Genomic DNA, 18,364 nt, shown 5'->3' with positions numbered 1-18,364 from the left:
ACATAAGGAAAATATTTTTTTCACATTATAAAAATATAAAATGTATTCCCTTTTGAAAACAATACCCTAAAAATCTCTCTTGATGTGAAATACAGGAACACAGTCAAATTTGTGTCTCCTAATGAACAGAATGTAAAACTAAACAATTAATTAATTTTCTAAAAGGTATCCCCTTCTTTTAGACTAGTAATATTAGCCTAGCTTCCCTTTCTTCTGAATTTTTGTAACAAAAGGAACATCTACTTTATGAAAAATATATGGAACTAAATATTCAATTAATTTGATAAAATATGTCCTTTCTGTTGAATATTGATATCTGAAACAGTTAAAAACACCAACTTCCTTATAGTCTCAAACTCAAAAGTGTTCACTTATGGATGCCTTTCAAAAACTTAAACATGCAGAATGCACAACTGGAGAAGACCTAGATCTGTATGTATGTCAAAACTGCGAGTCTGATTAGTCATAACAGTATTGTTATTTTTTCTTTATGTATAGCATTACTGTAATGCCTAATCAGACTCGTAGTTTAGACTTACATACAGATCTAGGCCTACTCCAGTTGTGCATTCTGCATGTGAACAATTTCTACAACCCAAACATTGGACCCATTTTTCTGAAGATCTGCTATTAGCAAATGATTCCCCACACACCAAACAAGGCCGTTCATTCTCATCAGACGAAGCTGGAGATGGAGTTTTTTTTCTTTGTTGCTGATAATGGATGAGTTGCTGATAATAAATGAGAGCTCTGAGGTAATTACACAAGATAACCCCACATGTGGGGTAAAAGGCCTGCCTGTGGGCATCTTACCCCAAAGGCACAGGGGGCAACTCATATATACACAAAATGTCACCATCTTTCCTTCAAGTAAGTAGGCAGAGTATAATCACATGCAATATGATATAGACATCTTAGAGCAAGTATCCATAGCTATCAGGCTAACTCTGCAGTTCATTGTCGCTAATTACTTATCATTAAAATCACTGAAAACTTACAAGAAATTAGTCAAAAAGATGGAATGTCCCCTTTTGGCCAGAGCAACTGTCCATTGTTTACTCCAGTAGTTCCTGTGAGCACAGAGAGTTGGCGTTGCCTACTTGATAATGTGACTGGTTGAGAAAAGAAAGAAAGAGAGACAAAACCAAGGGGGGGCCTTTCACCCCAGAGGGGCATCTTACCCCACCTTACCCTAAGATATATAAACATCATCATCGGTTTCAGTTAGTTTACTGCATGTAAAAGGTCTTTCCCAACGTTATCCACAAGTTGGTGTATTCCGTCCATTCTAACCACCCAACTCTGTCTGAAATTGATGTATTCTGTCCTACCTACCCAACGTATTGCATGATGTTATAGTCGGTTCATCCGAGACTGAAGTGTACATTATCGCGCAACGCCAACCTGCAGCCACACGGTGTGTCCGATTTCTTGGATTCTGTATCCTAGCCTACGTATAGTAAACATTCGTCAGTGTCAATAATATGCAGGCAGCAATAACAAATACCGTCAATAATATTCGATAATGAGTAATAAATAGTAGTAATGTCACAAATTGCTGTTTTGGTATTTTACAGGATCCCTGATTATGATTATTAAACAGCCTTGGCGCTGTCCACCACCGAGAGAAAAACAGGCTTTATATTAAAAAAAAACGGCTAAATTCGACATTACTAATATTTTTCTAAATCAAAAATCAAAATCGACTATAATTGACGGTATTTGTTATTGCTGCCATTATATTATTGACACTGACGACTGTTTACTATGCGTAGGCTAGCATACAGTATGCACCTAACTCAGTATACACCAAGTCAAGTCATACGCAGGTTTGTGGAAGGAGACAAGGCAGAGGCGTGGTGTATGCGTGACACTGCTCGGAACCAAACTAGAGAATGTAGAAACAGGGATTTAGAGAAAACGAAGAAAGGCGGACTAATTTAAATCAATCATTTCAACATGCCCTCCCTCACACCCCACACCGCCAGTTGTAGGCATTGAAATTATAGTCACGCAATAGCACAATAAAAATACTTTTTTTTTTTCGTCAGTGGTTTGCCTGAACGCGCTGTGAAAGAAGTCGAGAATGCACATCCAGAGTGCACATACGTCCCCAACTTTAGTCACCCCTGAGCTGGCGGGTATTTTTTTTTGTTTTAGCTTCAAGTGACGTCATCCCGTTGCTCCGCCCCAAAACCGCCTCCTGCGCGTATCGGTCGCAGTTTGAAGCACAGTGACTTGACTTGGTATATATATAGACTTAGGTATCCACGAAATCGAATACGCAGTGTGGCTGCAGGTTGCCGTTGCGCGATGATACACGCCTCAGACTCGGGTGAACCGACTTTTTTTTATAGTACATTACATTCTGCCCACCTAAACCTATTATACATTATTATATTTCATCCTTCCCATCCAACTCACTGTCTGATATTACTGTACTTCATTTAGCCCCCCTAACTTTCTCAGATTTTACTGTACTCAATTCTGCCCACTTAACTCACTGTCTCGTATTACTCTACTCCACTCTGCCCACCTACATTAACTTTCTCAGATTTTACTGTACTCCATTCTGCCCACTTAACTCACTGTCTGGCGTTACGGTACTCCATTCTGCCCACCTAACTCACTGTCTGGTCTTACTGTTCTCCATTCTGCCCACCTAACTCACTGTCTGGTCTTACTGTTCTCCATTCTGCCCACCTAACTCACTGTCCGTTTTTTTTTTTTTTTTTACAGAAAAGGAGACAGTTCAAGGGCGTGTAAAAAAATAATGAAAAAAAACGCTACTAACTGTTCCTGAATAGAGAACAGAAGAGTGGGCAGAGAGGTCAATTTCAGGAGGAGAGGTGTCCAGATACCCTCCTCTTGAAAGAGTTCAAGTCGTAGGCAGGAGGAAATACAAATGAAGGAAGATTGTTCCAGAGTTTACCAGCGTGAGAAATGAAAGAGTGAAGATACTGGTTAACTCTTGCATAAGGGGTTTGGACAGTATAGGGATGAGCTTGATTAGAAAGTCGTGTGAGGCGAGGCCGCGGGTGGGGGGGAGGCATGCAGTTACCAATTTCAGAAGAGGAGTCAGCGTGAAAATATCGATAGAAAACAAAAAGAAAGACAACATCGTGACGGAGTTTAAGAGGCAGAAGACTATCGGTAAGAGAAGGAGAGCTGATGAGACGAAGAACCTTAGACTCCACTCTGTGCAAAAGAGCTGTGTGAGTGGAGCCCCCCCACACGTGAGATGCATACTCCATACGAGGGCGGACAAGGCCCCTGTATATGGATAGCAACTGTGCGGGGGAGAAGAACTGGCGGAGACGATACAGAACGCCCAACCTCGAGGAAGCTGATTTAGTGAGAGAGGAGATGTGATGTTTCCAGTTAAGATATTGAGTTATTGATAGACCGAGGATATTTAGTGTTGAAGACGGTGACAGCTGAGTGTTGTCGAAGAATTAGGGGATAGGTGTTTGGAAGATTGTGTCGAGTTGATAGGTGGAGAAATTGAATTTTTGAGGCATTGGAGGACACAAGATTCCTTCTACCCCAATCGGAAATGATGGCAAGGTCTGAGGATAAGCGTTCTGCAGCCTCCAGTCTGGAGTCATGTACTTCCTGTTGAGATGGTCTTCTATTGAAAGAAGTTGAATAATGCAGAGTGGAATCGTCGGCGTATGAGTGAACAGGACAGTTTGTTATGGAAAGAAGATCAATGATGAATAACAGGGAGAGAGTGGGTGATAGGACAGAGCCCTGTGGAACACCACTGTTAATAGGTTTAGGGGAAGAACAGTGACCGTCTACCACCGCAGAGATAGAAAGGCCGGAAAGGAAACTGGAGATAAAGGAACAGAGAGAGGGATAGAATCCGAAAGAGGGCAGTTTAGAAAGCAAAGACTTGTGCCAGACTTTATCGAAGGCTTTCGATATGTCTAGCGCAACAGAGAAAGTTTCACCGAAACGGCTAAGAGAGGATGATCAAGAGTCAGTTAAGAGAGCAAGAAGATCGCCAGTAGAACGCCCCTTGCGGAACCCATACTGGCGATCAGATAGAAGGTTAGAAGTGAAAAGGTGCTTTTGAATCTTCCGGTTAAGGATTGATTCAAAAGATTTACATAGACCGGAAAGTAAAGCTATAGGGCGGTAGTTTGAGGGATTGGAACGGTCACCCTTCTTAGGCACAGGCTGTACGAAGGCGTACTTCCAGCAGGAAGGAGAGGTAGATGTTCATAGGCAAAGACGAAAGAGTTTGACCAGGTTGGGTGTCAGCACGGAAGCACAAATTTTAAGGACAACAGGAGGCACTCCATCAGGTCCATAAGCCTACAGAGAGTTGACGCCAGAGAGGGCACATAAAACATCATTTTGAAGAATCTTAATAAGAGGCATAAAGGAGTCAGACTAGGACTAGGAGACCAGGGTAGGAGGAATATGCCCAGAATCGTCCAGGGTTGAGTTCTCACCGAAAGTCTGAGCGAAGAGTTCAGCCTTAGAGACAGATGAGACGGCGGTGCTGCCGTCAGAGTTGAGGGAAAGAGGAAGAAGTGAAATTGGAGGAGATATTTTCGGCTAGGTGCCAGAAGTCACGGGAAGAATTAGAAAAAGCAAGGTTTTGACATTTACTATTTATGAAAGGGCTTTTAGTAAGTTGAAGAATAGATTTGGTACGGTTCCGGGCAGAAATATAAAGATCATGGTTAGCAGGAGTGCGAAGGCTCTGGTACCTTTTGTGAGCTGCCTCTTTATATTTAATAGCACGAGAACAAGCATGATTAAACCAAAGCTTTTCAGCATGAGGAGTAGAGAAAGAACGTGGAATGTATGTCTCCATTCCACAGAGAGGTCTCTCTCCTGAAAGCAGTAATCATTCCACGGGAAATCGGAAAGGTACATCCTCAGGTCGTCCCACCGAGCTGAAGCAAAATGCCAGAAACATCGCTTCTTCGGTGGGTCCAGAGGATGTACAGGAGCAATAGGACAAGATACAGAAATAAGGTTGTGATCGGAGGAGCCCAACGGACAGAACAGTTTGACAGAGTAAGCAGAAGGGTTAGAGGTAAGGAAGAGGTCTAGTATGTTGGGCCGGTGTCCAAGACGGTCGGGAATACGTGTAGGGTGCTGAACCAACTGCTCTAGGTCGTTGAAGAGAGCAAAGTTGTAGGCTTGTTCACCAGGCTGGTCAGGATGAAAGCCAAAGCTGGTGGTGAACATTGAAATCTCCCAAGATGGAGATTTCGGCGAAGGGAGACTGGGTCAAGATGTGCTCCACTTTAGAGTTCAAGTAGTCAAATAATTTTACAAAGTTAGTAGAGTTAGGTGAGAGATAAACAGCACAGATGTATTTAATAATAGAATGACAATGAAGTCTTAGCCAGATGGTGGAAAACTCAGAAGAGTCAAGGTCGTGGGCACGAGAGCAAGTGATGTCGTTGCGCACGTAGGCGCAACATCCAGCTTTGGATTGAAATTTAGGATAGAGATAGTAGGAGGGAACAGAGTAGAGATTGCTGTCAGTAGCCGCCGAGACCTGTGTTTCGGTGAGGAAGAGAAGGTGAGGTTTAGTGGAGAAGAGATGGTGTTCCACAGAATGGAAATTAGAACGAAGACCGCGAATGTTGCATAAATTGATAAGGAGGAGGTTTGAGGAGTTATTAGGACACCTCTCAAGTCGGCAGCCAGAATAGGAGTCCTCCCTGGGGGAATTTATGGAACTGCCTCGGAGTCCCCGCCTGGGACTCCGAGGCAGTTCGTTTATGTGCCATTTTGAATTTTAAATTTTGGGAAAAGGTGTGTATGTTGTGTGAGTGTAGTGTGGTGTAAAAAGAGAGAGGATCTGTCTTTAGAAAGCATGCTGAACTACTCTCTAGTGTTGATGAGATAAAATGGGCATTGAGATCTCGGAAAATTTCACATATCTTGATGGCGTAGTTCATAACAATAGTGGGTCTCGCCAGGAATTCTTATGGCAGATTGGCCTGGCCCACGATGTTATATATATGGACTCGCTCAGCACGTATATATGGCGTTGTCGATGCCTGTGGAGAAGGACAAAGACCCGGATCTTCAAGTCCCTTGTTCTCCCTGTCTTACTATATGGCTGTGAGACATGGACTCTAAATAGAGAGTTGGAGAGGCTGATTGATGCCTTTGATAATAAGTGTCTACACAGGATCATGGGATATCGCTGGAATGACTTTGAGTCGAACCGCAACTACTCCATGAAACTTTTTTTACATATATTATCTTCATAGTCCGCCTTGGGTAGGCGGTGGCCGAAGTGATAGTGTACTGGACCCACATTCGCCGCGTGATGGACGACGCGGGTTCGAATCCTCACGCTACCACTCGGATTTTTCAGTCACCTCCGAGTGGCTTAAAACTACCCACATGCTGTCCTGAAGACCACCCATCAACCCGGACTCTAGAGGAAGCCGTCCAAGCGAATCAAAAACGAGTTCCGGGGGGCAGCATGAGCCAATGCAAGATGGCGCCACTATAAACACTCGCCTGCGCCAGAACGGGCTGGGCCGACCATCAGGCCCCACCTGGAAGAAGCCTTGGGCCGACCATCAGGCCCCACCGGGAAGATGCCTACCGGCGCAATAGGAAAAAACTAAAAAAAAAAAAAAAAAAAAAAAAAACGCCAGTTCTGGCTATACGGGCACGTGGCACGCTGCCCAGAAGCTGACCCTGTTCACTGGATTGTCTCTGATATAAGACAATCCTGAGTGGAAGTGGCCAAGGGGACGCCCACAAAGTTTGTAGCTTTGTACAAAAATCACAAGTGGACAGTGGACAAACTAGAACAAAACCAGGCAAATTAATGTTTTTCCTTCTGTGTATTCCCCCAGTGTGCATACGTATTGAACAGCAGAGCGACTTATTTCTGCGAGGAGGTATTTCCCGTCCCACACTGCGTGCCGAATAAATTTAAACTCAGCAAACCTAACTTTACGTAACCTACCAAATGGGGGGCTTCACCCACCTCAACCCCTCTTCCATTTGCGACGGAGAACCAATAAGGCAGTGTGTTGTATGGACACAAAATGTCCGAGAGAGGCTCCGCCCCCCTTGGCCCCCTTCTACTTTCCGGAAGTCACTTGTTACTGCATTGCATTCAGGGACTAAAAATGAATCCATGTTGTAAGTATTAACCTCGCCAGAGGAGGCTACCCTCTCGTGTATATTACCCCAATTACAATATGCCCTTAAGAGGCATTGATAAATATTCACAACGTACACCCTGTCAAAACTAATTCAAAGTACTTACCATTTACGATGCGGTCTCTGGTCATTTTCACCCTCAGTTGGTGCCTAGGGACAAAGGAAGTAATGTGATGACAGAACTTCTTGACAGACCCACGCACACACACGCACGCACACACACTTACACATGTCATGAGTCATGGAAGGAATATGAAAGAGGAAGCCTGTGGAAGAGACATGCATAGCTTTCCACAAAGAGTGGTGGAGGCCTGGGATGCCCTGGAAAAATATGTGGTCCATGCGAGGACGATTCATGATGGCCAAGTTGGGTAATGATAATTATAGTTGATATAGAGACGGGACAGTACGAGCGTAGTTCCTGGACTCAGGGTTCAATGTTTGCAACTGTCATGTTTCTGGCATATGTAAATTATATAGATGGCATTTTTGGCACAGTCACATGAATATCTTTGTTGATGATGATAAATTACAAAGACCAGTAGAGAATTATGACATGTAAAGAATTACGTTCTGTATCGTCTCCGACAGTTCTTCTCCCCCGCACAGTTCCTGTCCATATACAGAGGCCTTGTCCGCCCTCGAGTATGCCTCTCATGTGTGGGGGGCCTCCACTCACACAGTTCTCTTGGACAGAGTGGAGTCTAAGGCGCTTCGTCTCATCAGCTCTCCTCCTCTTACTGATAGTCTTCTACCTCTTAATTTCCGCCGCCATGTTGCCTCTCTTTCTATTTTCTATCGTTATGTTCACGCTGACTGCTCTTCTGAACATGTTAACTGCATGTCTCCCCCACCCCCTCCCGCGCCCCGCTGCACGCGACTTTCTACTCATGCTCATCCCTTTACTATCCAAATCCCTTACGCACGAGTTAACCAGCATCTTCACTCTCTCATCCGTTACGCTGGTAAACTCTGGAACAATCTTCCTTCATCTGTATTTCCTCCTGCGTATGACTTGAACTCTTTCAAGAGGAGGGTATCAGGACACCTTTCCTCCCGAAATTGACCCCTCTTTCGGCCACCTCTTTTGAATATGTACAGGAGCAGCGAGTAGCGGGTTTTTTTTTAATATTGTTTCCTTTTTTTTGTGCCCTTGAGCTGTCTCCTTTGTTGTAAAAAAAAAAAAAAGTAGGAATGAAGTCTTTAATGGCAGATGGAGTTCAATACAGAAAAATGCCATGTAAAAATTTGGACTGTGTGTAAAATGCTGTTAACCTTTCCTTTCAGGATGATGGATCACTGAGTGCTTGGGGAACCTGGGGAAGGCGAGCTTATACCAGAAGCTGCACTGTCCCTGTGTCCCGGGGTAAAAAGTGCACGCCAACCTGAGGCTCAAGGCACCGCAGCCACGGCCTGTTCTAACGTATGCTCCCAAGGTTACCTTTACTCTTTACTGTTTCCAGGAGACCATGTAAATAAAAGAGTTAAAGAACACGTTTAGAAGATTGAGAAGGTGCAGAATTCAGCAATATGGCAAGTGCCAAGCCTGAGAGATTGCAGTTATGAAGGGAGACTTAAAAACTCTTGACTACCAACATCAGTAGAGAGAAGGAATAAAAGGACATGCGATCATGCTGTGTAAATGCATCGAAGGAAAATAAATATTTGACGAAAATTTATTTATTGCACCCAGACCATCATACTCAAGAGGAAACAACAAAAACGTATATTGTAAGAAAAAAATAAAAGAAAGATGTGAGAAAATTCAGCTTTTTTCTGACAATACAGTAAATCATTAGGATATACTACAGGAAGAAGTTGCACGTTCTGAACATACTCCCAGTTCTAAAGATTAATAGTATATGAAATAGTTAAAGATGTGGGTGCACTACAAGCTAGACTCAATACTGCTAAAATACAATTAGGTTTGAACACGTGCAGGCACGAACACTCACCGTTTCTTTATGCAAACAATGGCCAGCGCTGCTATCACCAACAACATCGTTGCCATCCCAGCCGCCAGACCCAGCCCCTCAAATGTGTTGTTGGGGGCTGCCACGAATCTCCGGGGGACACTGCACACCATCTCATTCCAGGAGCCTGCGGGCACGTGGGAAGAGGCAAGGTTAGAGGTGGCTGCATTGCTTTCCGAGTGTACGATGACAGTTTGGAGATGGACCACGGCGTGTGTGGCTTAGTGACAGGGTCCGGAGGGTTCAAGTAATTTCATGGATAAAAAAAAAAATCAGATAAGCCTTGCGTTACTGTATATTAGTTCGTTTTGGCGAGTCAAACAAAATGCTCACCATGCGACAATAGCTTATAACACCATTCCTCCAATGTGCTTTATGACGTTCAAGAACTATTTGCCAAACTGTGCGGAGGTTGTAATCGAGCTGGATCTTGGAAAATGGCCCTGAATGGCTTGAAGTTAGCACGCATCTCGCTGGAGGTAACGTGAAGCCCGACAATATTATGAAGTGCACAGGAACAGCCACGAAGTGTCCCCAAACCTCGAATTTCAAGAATAAGCTTGATCAAACTCGACGTAACGGTAACCAATTACCCATTGTGATTTGCTATGACTCTCATGACTCGAAATATATTAAAGCACCCGGTGACTGCGACGCCACCTTCCCAGTTCACCTCATCACCCAGTAGCATGGACTACAGCAGCCTACCCCCTGATCTGCCTATCCGACAATTAACTGAAGCTGCTGAAGTTGAAGTGTGACCTAGACATAGACGTCCACATAAACAAAGTGAGGCTGGCCGTGCGATTACTTCAGCGAAGGGAAGGCGCAGGAGGGGACAGTAAAGCCCCGTTCACACTGTGCCGACTCTGGGCCACGACAACCCAGCGACTTTTCCATTCGACAAGTTGGTTCCCACGCTCCAAGAAGGGGGGGGGGAGCACAACAGAAGACCCACAAGTCCTGAATGTTCCCCCAGTAACAAACAATGACAACTTCCACATACTGCGTGAAGAAGTAGAGGCCTTGAAACTGGGGAGAGCAGTGGAGGTAGACAACATTCCAACAAAGTTGGTGAAGGAAGGAGGAAATGCCATGATCAGTGCCTTCACTGTCATTTGTAACAAGATCTGGCAAACTGGTGAGTTGCCAACACCATGCACCCAATCCCTGATCATCACTCGCCCCAAAGAAAGGTAATTTACAACTATGCCAAAGTTACTGAACCATCAGTCTGATCAGTCACCCGAGCAAGGTGATGCTGAAGATCTTTTTGAACAGACTAAAGCCGCAAAAAGAGAATATCATTATTGAAGACCAGGCATGGTTTAGAGCAAGTCGCAGTACTACCGAACAGATTTTCAACTTGAGGATAATGTGTGAGAGATATCATTAGCAGCACCAGCAGGACCTGTACCACATTTTTGTGAATATGAAGAAATCCTTCGACAGGGTGTAGCATGCAGCCTTATGGGCGACCATGAGACTGTACAACATCAATGTCAACCTGATTAGGAGCATATAATGCCTTTACGATAAGGCTACTGGCGCAGTCTTCCTCAATAGTACCATGGGCGACTGATTCAAGATAACTGTTGGAGAGAGGCAGGGCTGTTTACTCTCACCCACAATTTTCAACATTAACCTGGAGAGAATTATGACTGTCGCACTGGAGGGACATCAAGGCTCAGTAAGCATTGATGGCAGGATAGTAACAAACCTACGCTTGGCCAATGACATCGACGGGGTAGCAGGAGAAGAGCAGGAACTAGCCAACCTAGCAGAGTGCCTTGACAAATGTTCTGTAGCATTCGGCATGGAGATAAGCGGCGAAAAGAAAATACTGATGACCAACAAACCCCAATGGCATCAACACTAATGTCATTATCAAGGTATAATAACTAGAGACAGTTCAGAGCTTCAAGTACCTCTGGCCAATTATTTCAGATGAGGGATCAAAAGCTGAAGTGCTCTCCAGAGTTACGTAAACGACAGCAGCGCTAGCCAGACTGAGACCCATCTGGAATGACTGAAACATTGCAGTCAGTTTCAATATCAGACTGATGCGCCCCCTGGTCATTGCCATATTCCTCTATGCCTGTGAGACGTGGACTCTGCCAGATGAATTTGAGAGAAGGATTCAAGCATTAGAAATGAGATGCTTCTCCATGATCCTTATCATCTCATAAAGACCACATTACTAACTTGGAGGTCCAGACCAGAGTAAGGCAAGCCATTGGACCATATGAAGACCTGTTGTCACGGTGAAAAGAAGGAAAATGAGTTGGTATGGTCACGTATCAAAATAGACAGGACTTGCCAAATACATTCTACTAGAAACAGTGCGAGGAGGCAGAAGGAGAGGAAGAGAGAAAGAGATGGGAGGACAATATCAGTGAATGGACTGGCCTCGCACTCAGCGGCTGCCTAAAGCCCCGTTCACACTGTGCCGACTCTGGGCCACGACTACCCACGACTCTAGGGTACACGAGGTCTTGAATGTTGATGGGAAAGGGTCGGGCATGTCTTGAAAGAGGTCTTGAAACTGTTGCCGAATGCTGCGCCGACGTCGTGACGAGAGTCTGGAGTCGTGAGGGTTAGCACAACATGCTGGCAACTAGTTGGCCGAATGTCCCAGACAGTCGGCAAGACACCAACACCTAAAAAAAACCCCCCCCCCCCCCCCCCCCTTCTTGGAGCGTGGGCACCAACTTGTCAAGTGGAAAAGTCGCTGGGTTGTCGTGGCTCAGAGTCGACACAGTGTGAACGGGGCTTAAGAGCGTCTGAGAACCTGGAGGAATGGAAGGAACTGGTTAGGAAGTCTTCTTGGCAACGGTTTGAAAAATCCGGGATAGAATGAAGGATGAGGATGAGAATGACTGACTTACTGTCAACATGAGGCGGAGAGGGATTGGGTATTAAAGCACAACAAGGAGAGGTAACATAACCGACCTTGTGCACTACCCACAGTTACATAACTCAATGGTACTAACTCACCGCTCCTCTTCTCTGTCACTACCAGCGTCCAGTAGGCAGCGCCCTTCTCCAAGGGCTGGTTATAGTAACGGTCGTCGGAGGTCTTGTTGTCGCCCAAAGTCACTTGTAGCCTCGTATCATCCTCCTGTTGACAATTATTTTCCATCAAGGCTACTCGTACACTCCTGGAGAACACATGATGATACAATTTTCTTTTTGGTTGTAGTGATCGTAGAGTGACAGAAGGGAGCAAGCTGTGTTATCATTTGACGAAAAAAAACATCAAAATATACTAAATGCAGTATTATATGTGTCAAGGCCATTAGCATGCTGGGAGGATAGGTATGCTTGTACACTCAGCCAAAACTTCTTGAACACCTGGGCACGATGATGTTGAAATTAATCGATCGTGGCTAGTCGCCTCGGAATGTTTGGTACCCCTGATTGTGATGACACACCTGCATATGATATGTTTTGTGACTGTGTTGAACTTGACACCGGAGATTTCGTGGTCGCAGTAATTCATGCTTGGGTCAGTCGCAGCGGAGACCTCACAAGACCGGACCACAGTCATCATCATCCTTCACTCTAAAGGCCTCAGTTATCGCTAAATAGCACGGCAGATTGGTGTCCATCTCTAATGTCCGCAGATATATGGTAACAGGCTCCACTAGCGACACGTCTCGGAGCCTTGAAGCAGACATAATTAACAATGTAATCGGCGCAGGACCTGCATCACTCAATACTTAATAAATACCTCCCATTCTCATATATTGTATACCTAACCAAGCAGTCGCAGTACCTGGTTTACATAATAATTTTGGCAGCTATTACAATTGTGTATACTTTTACTGGCAATTGTACGCCTAAACTACTACCTGGAATTATAAATCTCTCATTTGGATAGGAATGACGTCAGCCATAGCATTTGAACTGACTGTTAATGTCCTGAAGAGAAATGGGTTACAAAATAATATTATCCACACCAGTCTCATAATAATTGTCAATAATTTATGCAATGTATTGACGACTTAATGTCAATGGTACGGTGCTAAATTAGTTAGCACTAAATGATATCATCCAACAGAGGAAAAACACCCTTGTGACAAGTAATTATCACAGCAACATAAAACCAATTATTATGCAACGATTATTTAACCGATTTATTCACACTACAATATATAAGCAATGCATTATCGAGATCGGGCGACAAGGCCTATCAGTGCACACGTAATAGCCTCCTGAGCCACTGACACCTCACTCTTTCAGCCAGAGCATGAGTTCACTGGGCTACCACCCATTCTACACGGGGAGAGGTGTATCAAAATTCTTAGCCCGCGTATCTCAGAATGCATGGTGCTTTCAGAGTTTGAGAAGTTTTTGGTGAGTGTACAGTAGAGGTGAGATTTCATATTAACACAGCACCGCACCCGGCCACCCGAAGAAGTGTTAAAAAGGTCGGTTAGGTTTCTTTTCTTTTCACAACGAAGCGAAGGAAGCAACCAAAGGCAAAAAGCAACAGTAAAACAGAAGTCTGCGAAATTCTGCTCCTATGAATTAAAAAAAAAGATAGTGGCCATAAGAAACTGTCAATTTTGAATGGACAAGTATCTTCGCACTCCCCTTTTAAAGAAGTTCAAGTTGTAGACAGGAGGAAATACTGCCGCATGAAGGCTGTTCCAGGGTTTATCAGCAAAAGGGATGAAGGAATGAAGATGCCGATTAACTTTTGTATCAGGGACCTGGAGGCATAGGGATGAGCAAGAGTATAAATGCATGACCAATGGGGCCGCAGGATGAGGGAAGGCATGCAGTTAGCAAGTTCAGAAGAGCTTCAGCGTAAAATATCAAAGAGAAGATATTTAGATTAAAAGGCAGAAGACTGTCAGTAAGAGGAGAGGAATTGATGGGACAAAGAGCTTATGACTTTACTCTGTCTAATATAGCTGTTTTTGGGGAGCCCCTTAAAACCTACTCTATATGAGGACGAACAAAGCATTTGTATATGTACGACAACTAGAAGGGCGAAACGAACTGGTGGAAAATATATAGGATGCCTAACCTCGAGGAAGCTGATTTAATAAGAGAAGAGATAATATGAGGTTTCCTGTTGAGATTTTGAGTGAAGAATAGACCAAGAAAATTTAGTGTGGAAGAAGGGAACAGCTGATTGTTTTCAAAGAATACGTGAAAGGTGTTTGGAAGGTCGTGTTAAGTTGACAAGGGACACCAAGGACACCAAGTTCCTCCTGCCCCATTCAGGAATGATAGCAAGGTCAGAGGTCAAGCGTTCTGTAGCGTCCAGCTGAGGGTCTTGTAATTCTTTTAATTCTTGTAGAAAGGCTCATCTGCTAAAATATGTAGAGTACTGCAGGATAGCGTCATTATCGTAGGAATGGATAGAAAAATCAATGCTACCTTGCATGGTTATACTCTAATACCCAGCTGATGACATCCTGGAACATAAGAACATAAGAACGTAAGGAGTCTGTAAGAGGCCGGTTGGCCTATACAAGGCAGCTCCTGTACACTCAACCCCACCTTACCTCACCATCCATGGCTTTATCTAACCTCTTCTTGAATGTATCTACGGTATTGGCACCCACAACATGGCTCCCAAGCCTGTTCCATTCGTCCACCACTCTATTGGTGAACCAATTCTCGCCTATGTCATTGTTGAATCTGAATTTGTCTAACTTAAAACCATTGCCACGCGTCCTACCTGGTTCTTTAACTATCAAAATCTTATTGACATCCCCTTTATTAAAGCCCTTCATCCATTTATTGACTTCGATCAAGTCTCCTCGCAACCTTCGCCTTTCTAGAGAGTGTAGATTTATATGCTTCACCCTGTCTTCATAAGGCAAGTTTCTCACCCCCTGAATCATCTTTGTCATCCTCCTCTGTACATATTCTAGTAACATCTTTATATCCATTCTATAGTAGGGGGACCAGAACTGAACTGCATAATCGAAATGAGGTCTAACTAGTGCTAAGTAAAGTTTGAGGATGACTTAAGCGCTCCTATTGCTTACGCTCCTTGAGATGAAACCCAGTACTCTGTTTGCCCGATTTTTAGCCTGAATGCATTGAGCCCTAGGACGGAGGTCAGCGCTCACTAGGACTACTAAGTCTCTCTCACGCCCAGACCTGCTTAGAGGAGTGTCATTTAAGGAGTAGCTGTGTAAGGGGTTATTCCTGCTTACACTTAAAATGCTACACTTCCCGACATTGAATTCCATCTGCCACTTCCCCGCCCAATCATATAGTCTGTCAAACTCATCCTGGAGAACACTAGGGTCCCTGTCCGATTGGATTACTCTACCGATCTTGGTATCATCTGCGAACTTACTGACATCACTACTAATTCCCGTGTCCAAGTCATTGATGTAAATAATAAAATGCAGAGGACCCAGCACCGACCCTTGTGGGACTCCACTCGTAACACTGCCCCATTCAGATTTTTTACCATTGATTTGCACTCTCTGCTTCCTACCACTAAGCCACGCCCTGATCCAGTTCAAAACTTTCCCATCTACGCCGTGAGCCTCTAATTTTAGTAACAGCCGGTGATGAGGGACTTTGTCGAACGCTTTACTGAAATCTAGATACAATATGTCATAGTTTTCATCTCGGTCAACCGCCTCGATTACTTTAGTGTAGAAGGACAACAGGTTAGTAAGGCAAGACCTATCCTTTGTGAACCCATGCTGTGAATCTTGAATTAAATTATGCTTTTCTAGATGGTCCCGAATGTTCCCAGCTATAATTGATTCCAACATCTTTCCTACAAATGATGTTAAGCTAATTGGGCGATAATTTGAGGTGGCTGACTTGTCTCCCTTTTTGAAAATCGGCGTCACATTAGCTACTTTCCATTGATTGGGCACATACCCAGAATTTACCGACATCTTAAAGAAATCGGTAAGAGGGCCACTAAAGCCCTCCTTGCGCTCTTTCAGAACCCTTGGGAATACTTCGTCTGTGCCCGGCTATTTGTTTTGCTTCAACCTACCAATCTCATCCTGGATTACTTGCCTAGTGATGATCACATCCCTCAACTTGTAGTTCTCTTCGCCCTCATATACCTGAACTCTTTCCGGAATGGTTGAAAACTGAGAGAAAATAGTCATTCATCATTTGACTCATATCTTCTCCATTTTCAACGAGCTCGCCCGTGTTTGTTTTCAACGGTCCAATTCTGTCCCTTGTTTTCGTTCTGTACAATTTGAAGAAGCCCTTGGGATCGCTCTTGGCCTCGTTGGCTACCTAATCTCATAATTTCTTAATACTAGGTGGGTGTTCTTCTTCACCAACTTGGCTAGCTCAACATACCTACCCCTGAGGCGGGTTTATGCGTTCTTTATTTTCCTATAAATTCCTCTCTTCAAGCCAATCTCATATTTGAGTCTGCGGGTCATCCATTTGGGATCGTTATTTTCCTTCCTAAGTGCTTGGTAAGGGATATGCTGTCTCTGACCCTCTGCAATTACTCTAACTAAGTTATTGTAGGTCATTTCTACATGGTTCCACTGTCTTTCCGGTTCCAGCCCTGAGATCTGGCCCTCATCCAGCCCTAAGGTTCCCCAATTTACCCCCTCAAGGTGTCTTCTGAGCCCCTCATAATCAGCTCTTCTAAAGACAGGCACCAACACAAGGTTGAGTTCATGGGTCACCGCCCAGTCCAATTTAAACCTAATTTCCCTGTGATCACTGCCACCTAATTATCCTCCAACATCTAGCTCGCTGATCATATTCTCGGTGTTAGTTAAAACCAAGTCTAGAATGTTGTTACCCCTGGTGGGCTCAGTTACTGTCTGCTTGAGAAAATTATCTTGAACTACTTTCAGAAGATCCTCAGATTCTAGATCACCCACCACGCCTTCCCAGTCTATATTCCTATAGTTAAAATCGCCCATTATGCAGACATTTTTGCCCCTGCTCGCCCTGCCTACCTCTTGGAGCAGTATATAAGTGTCCTGCCTGCTAAGGTTGGGTGGCCCGTAAAGAACCTCTAGAATTAGTTTGTCTTTCCCTTTGTGGCGTCCACCCAAACTGATTCTGAGTCGCCATTTGTTTGAACAGAGTTGTTAGCGGAACATTTTAGTGTGTCTTTAACATAAAGTGCCACCCCCCTCCCCTTCTTCCCTTTCTATCTTTGTGAAACATCTGATAACCATATATTTCATACTCCGACATGAAGTTTTTGTTTGCAGTATCCTCCCATGTTTCCGTGATAGCTATAATGTCGAATTTCTCGACACATGCTTTCCCCCTCAGTAAATCTATCTTGTTCTCGAGACTCCTACTGTTGGTGTAATAAGCCGTTAGTTCATCCTTTCTTGTATCCTTTCGATCACTCCTGCGCCCCCTAGTCCCAGTCTGCGATGCATAGCCACTGATGACAGGCCCTCCCCCCTCGCCTACTCGAAAAAATCTTGTAGGGTGCTAAGTGATCGCTAGAGGGAGTCTGCGAGAACCTCCACCCCCTGGAGTGACAGGTGCACACCATCCTTGGCATACAAGGTGCCTTTATCGTAGTAGAGGTCCCAGTTATCAAGGAAAAGCCAACCATTTCGCTTACAGTGGGCCGCCAGCCTGCTGTTTATTCCTAAGGCTTTGGAAAGCCATCCCTCACCTACCCCCCTCCTCGGCAAAACACCACAAACGGCCGGCACCCCTCCGAAGTCTCTCACTTTAGCGAACGATTCCCTGAAGCGCCGAAATATGTCTTCGCTACCTACTCTACCGATGTCATTACCACCGAAACTGCAGAAGATAGGTTGTGTCCCCTCCCCTGCTAAAATCTCCTCCATCCTGTCAGATACGTGCTGGATGCCTGCTCCGGGAAAGTACACTCGAAGCCTATTTTCCTTATCCCTTGAACAAAAGTATCTGTCAATTAACCTGACTTGACTATCCCCAATCACCAGGACTTTCCTCTTAGAAACTGTCAGTAGACGGATTTTTTTTTTTTTTTTTTTGGCCATCAGCCCTGGCTGGGATATTAAGCCATATTTATCATTTTTAGAGGTTTGCAGTTTTTTTTTTTTCATCATCATTCATACAGTCATTCATTCACCTCATCAACATAGCTTACCAAAAAAAAAAATAATAATAAATAAATAAAAATATCAGAAAAAAATAAAGTAGGTGTGGGCGGGGACACAGGGAATACCACATTCACACACACACACACACACACACACACACACACACACACACACACACACACACACACAGGGCTGTGT

At 44.3% G+C, this 18,364-nt stretch overlaps 1 protein-coding gene across 2 annotated transcripts in view; it reads right to left on the bottom strand.

Annotated features, from left to right (window-relative positions):
• The window catches only part of LOC126984023 (receptor-type tyrosine-protein phosphatase F-like), a 196,407-nt gene that overhangs the window by 80,223 nt on the left and 97,820 nt on the right, over positions 1-18,364 (bottom strand). For both annotated transcript variants that reach the window (XM_050837367.1, XM_050837377.1), the window contains 3 exons: positions 12,135-12,258; positions 9,120-9,264; positions 7,271-7,314 (listed from right to left, as the gene is read on the bottom strand). In XM_050837367.1, coding sequence (XP_050693324.1) covers positions 7,271-7,314; positions 9,120-9,264; positions 12,135-12,258 — 313 coding nt within the window. The remainder of the gene's footprint in view (positions 1-7,270; positions 7,315-9,119; positions 9,265-12,134; positions 12,259-18,364) is intronic.

This window comes from Eriocheir sinensis, chromosome 5 (genome assembly GCF_024679095.1).
Source record: "Eriocheir sinensis breed Jianghai 21 chromosome 5, ASM2467909v1, whole genome shotgun sequence".
Classification (NCBI taxonomy): Eukaryota; Metazoa; Arthropoda; class Malacostraca; order Decapoda; family Varunidae; genus Eriocheir; species Eriocheir sinensis.
Note: the sequence above shows the minus strand (reverse complement) of the source record. Positions and strands in the feature narration are given on the sequence as shown.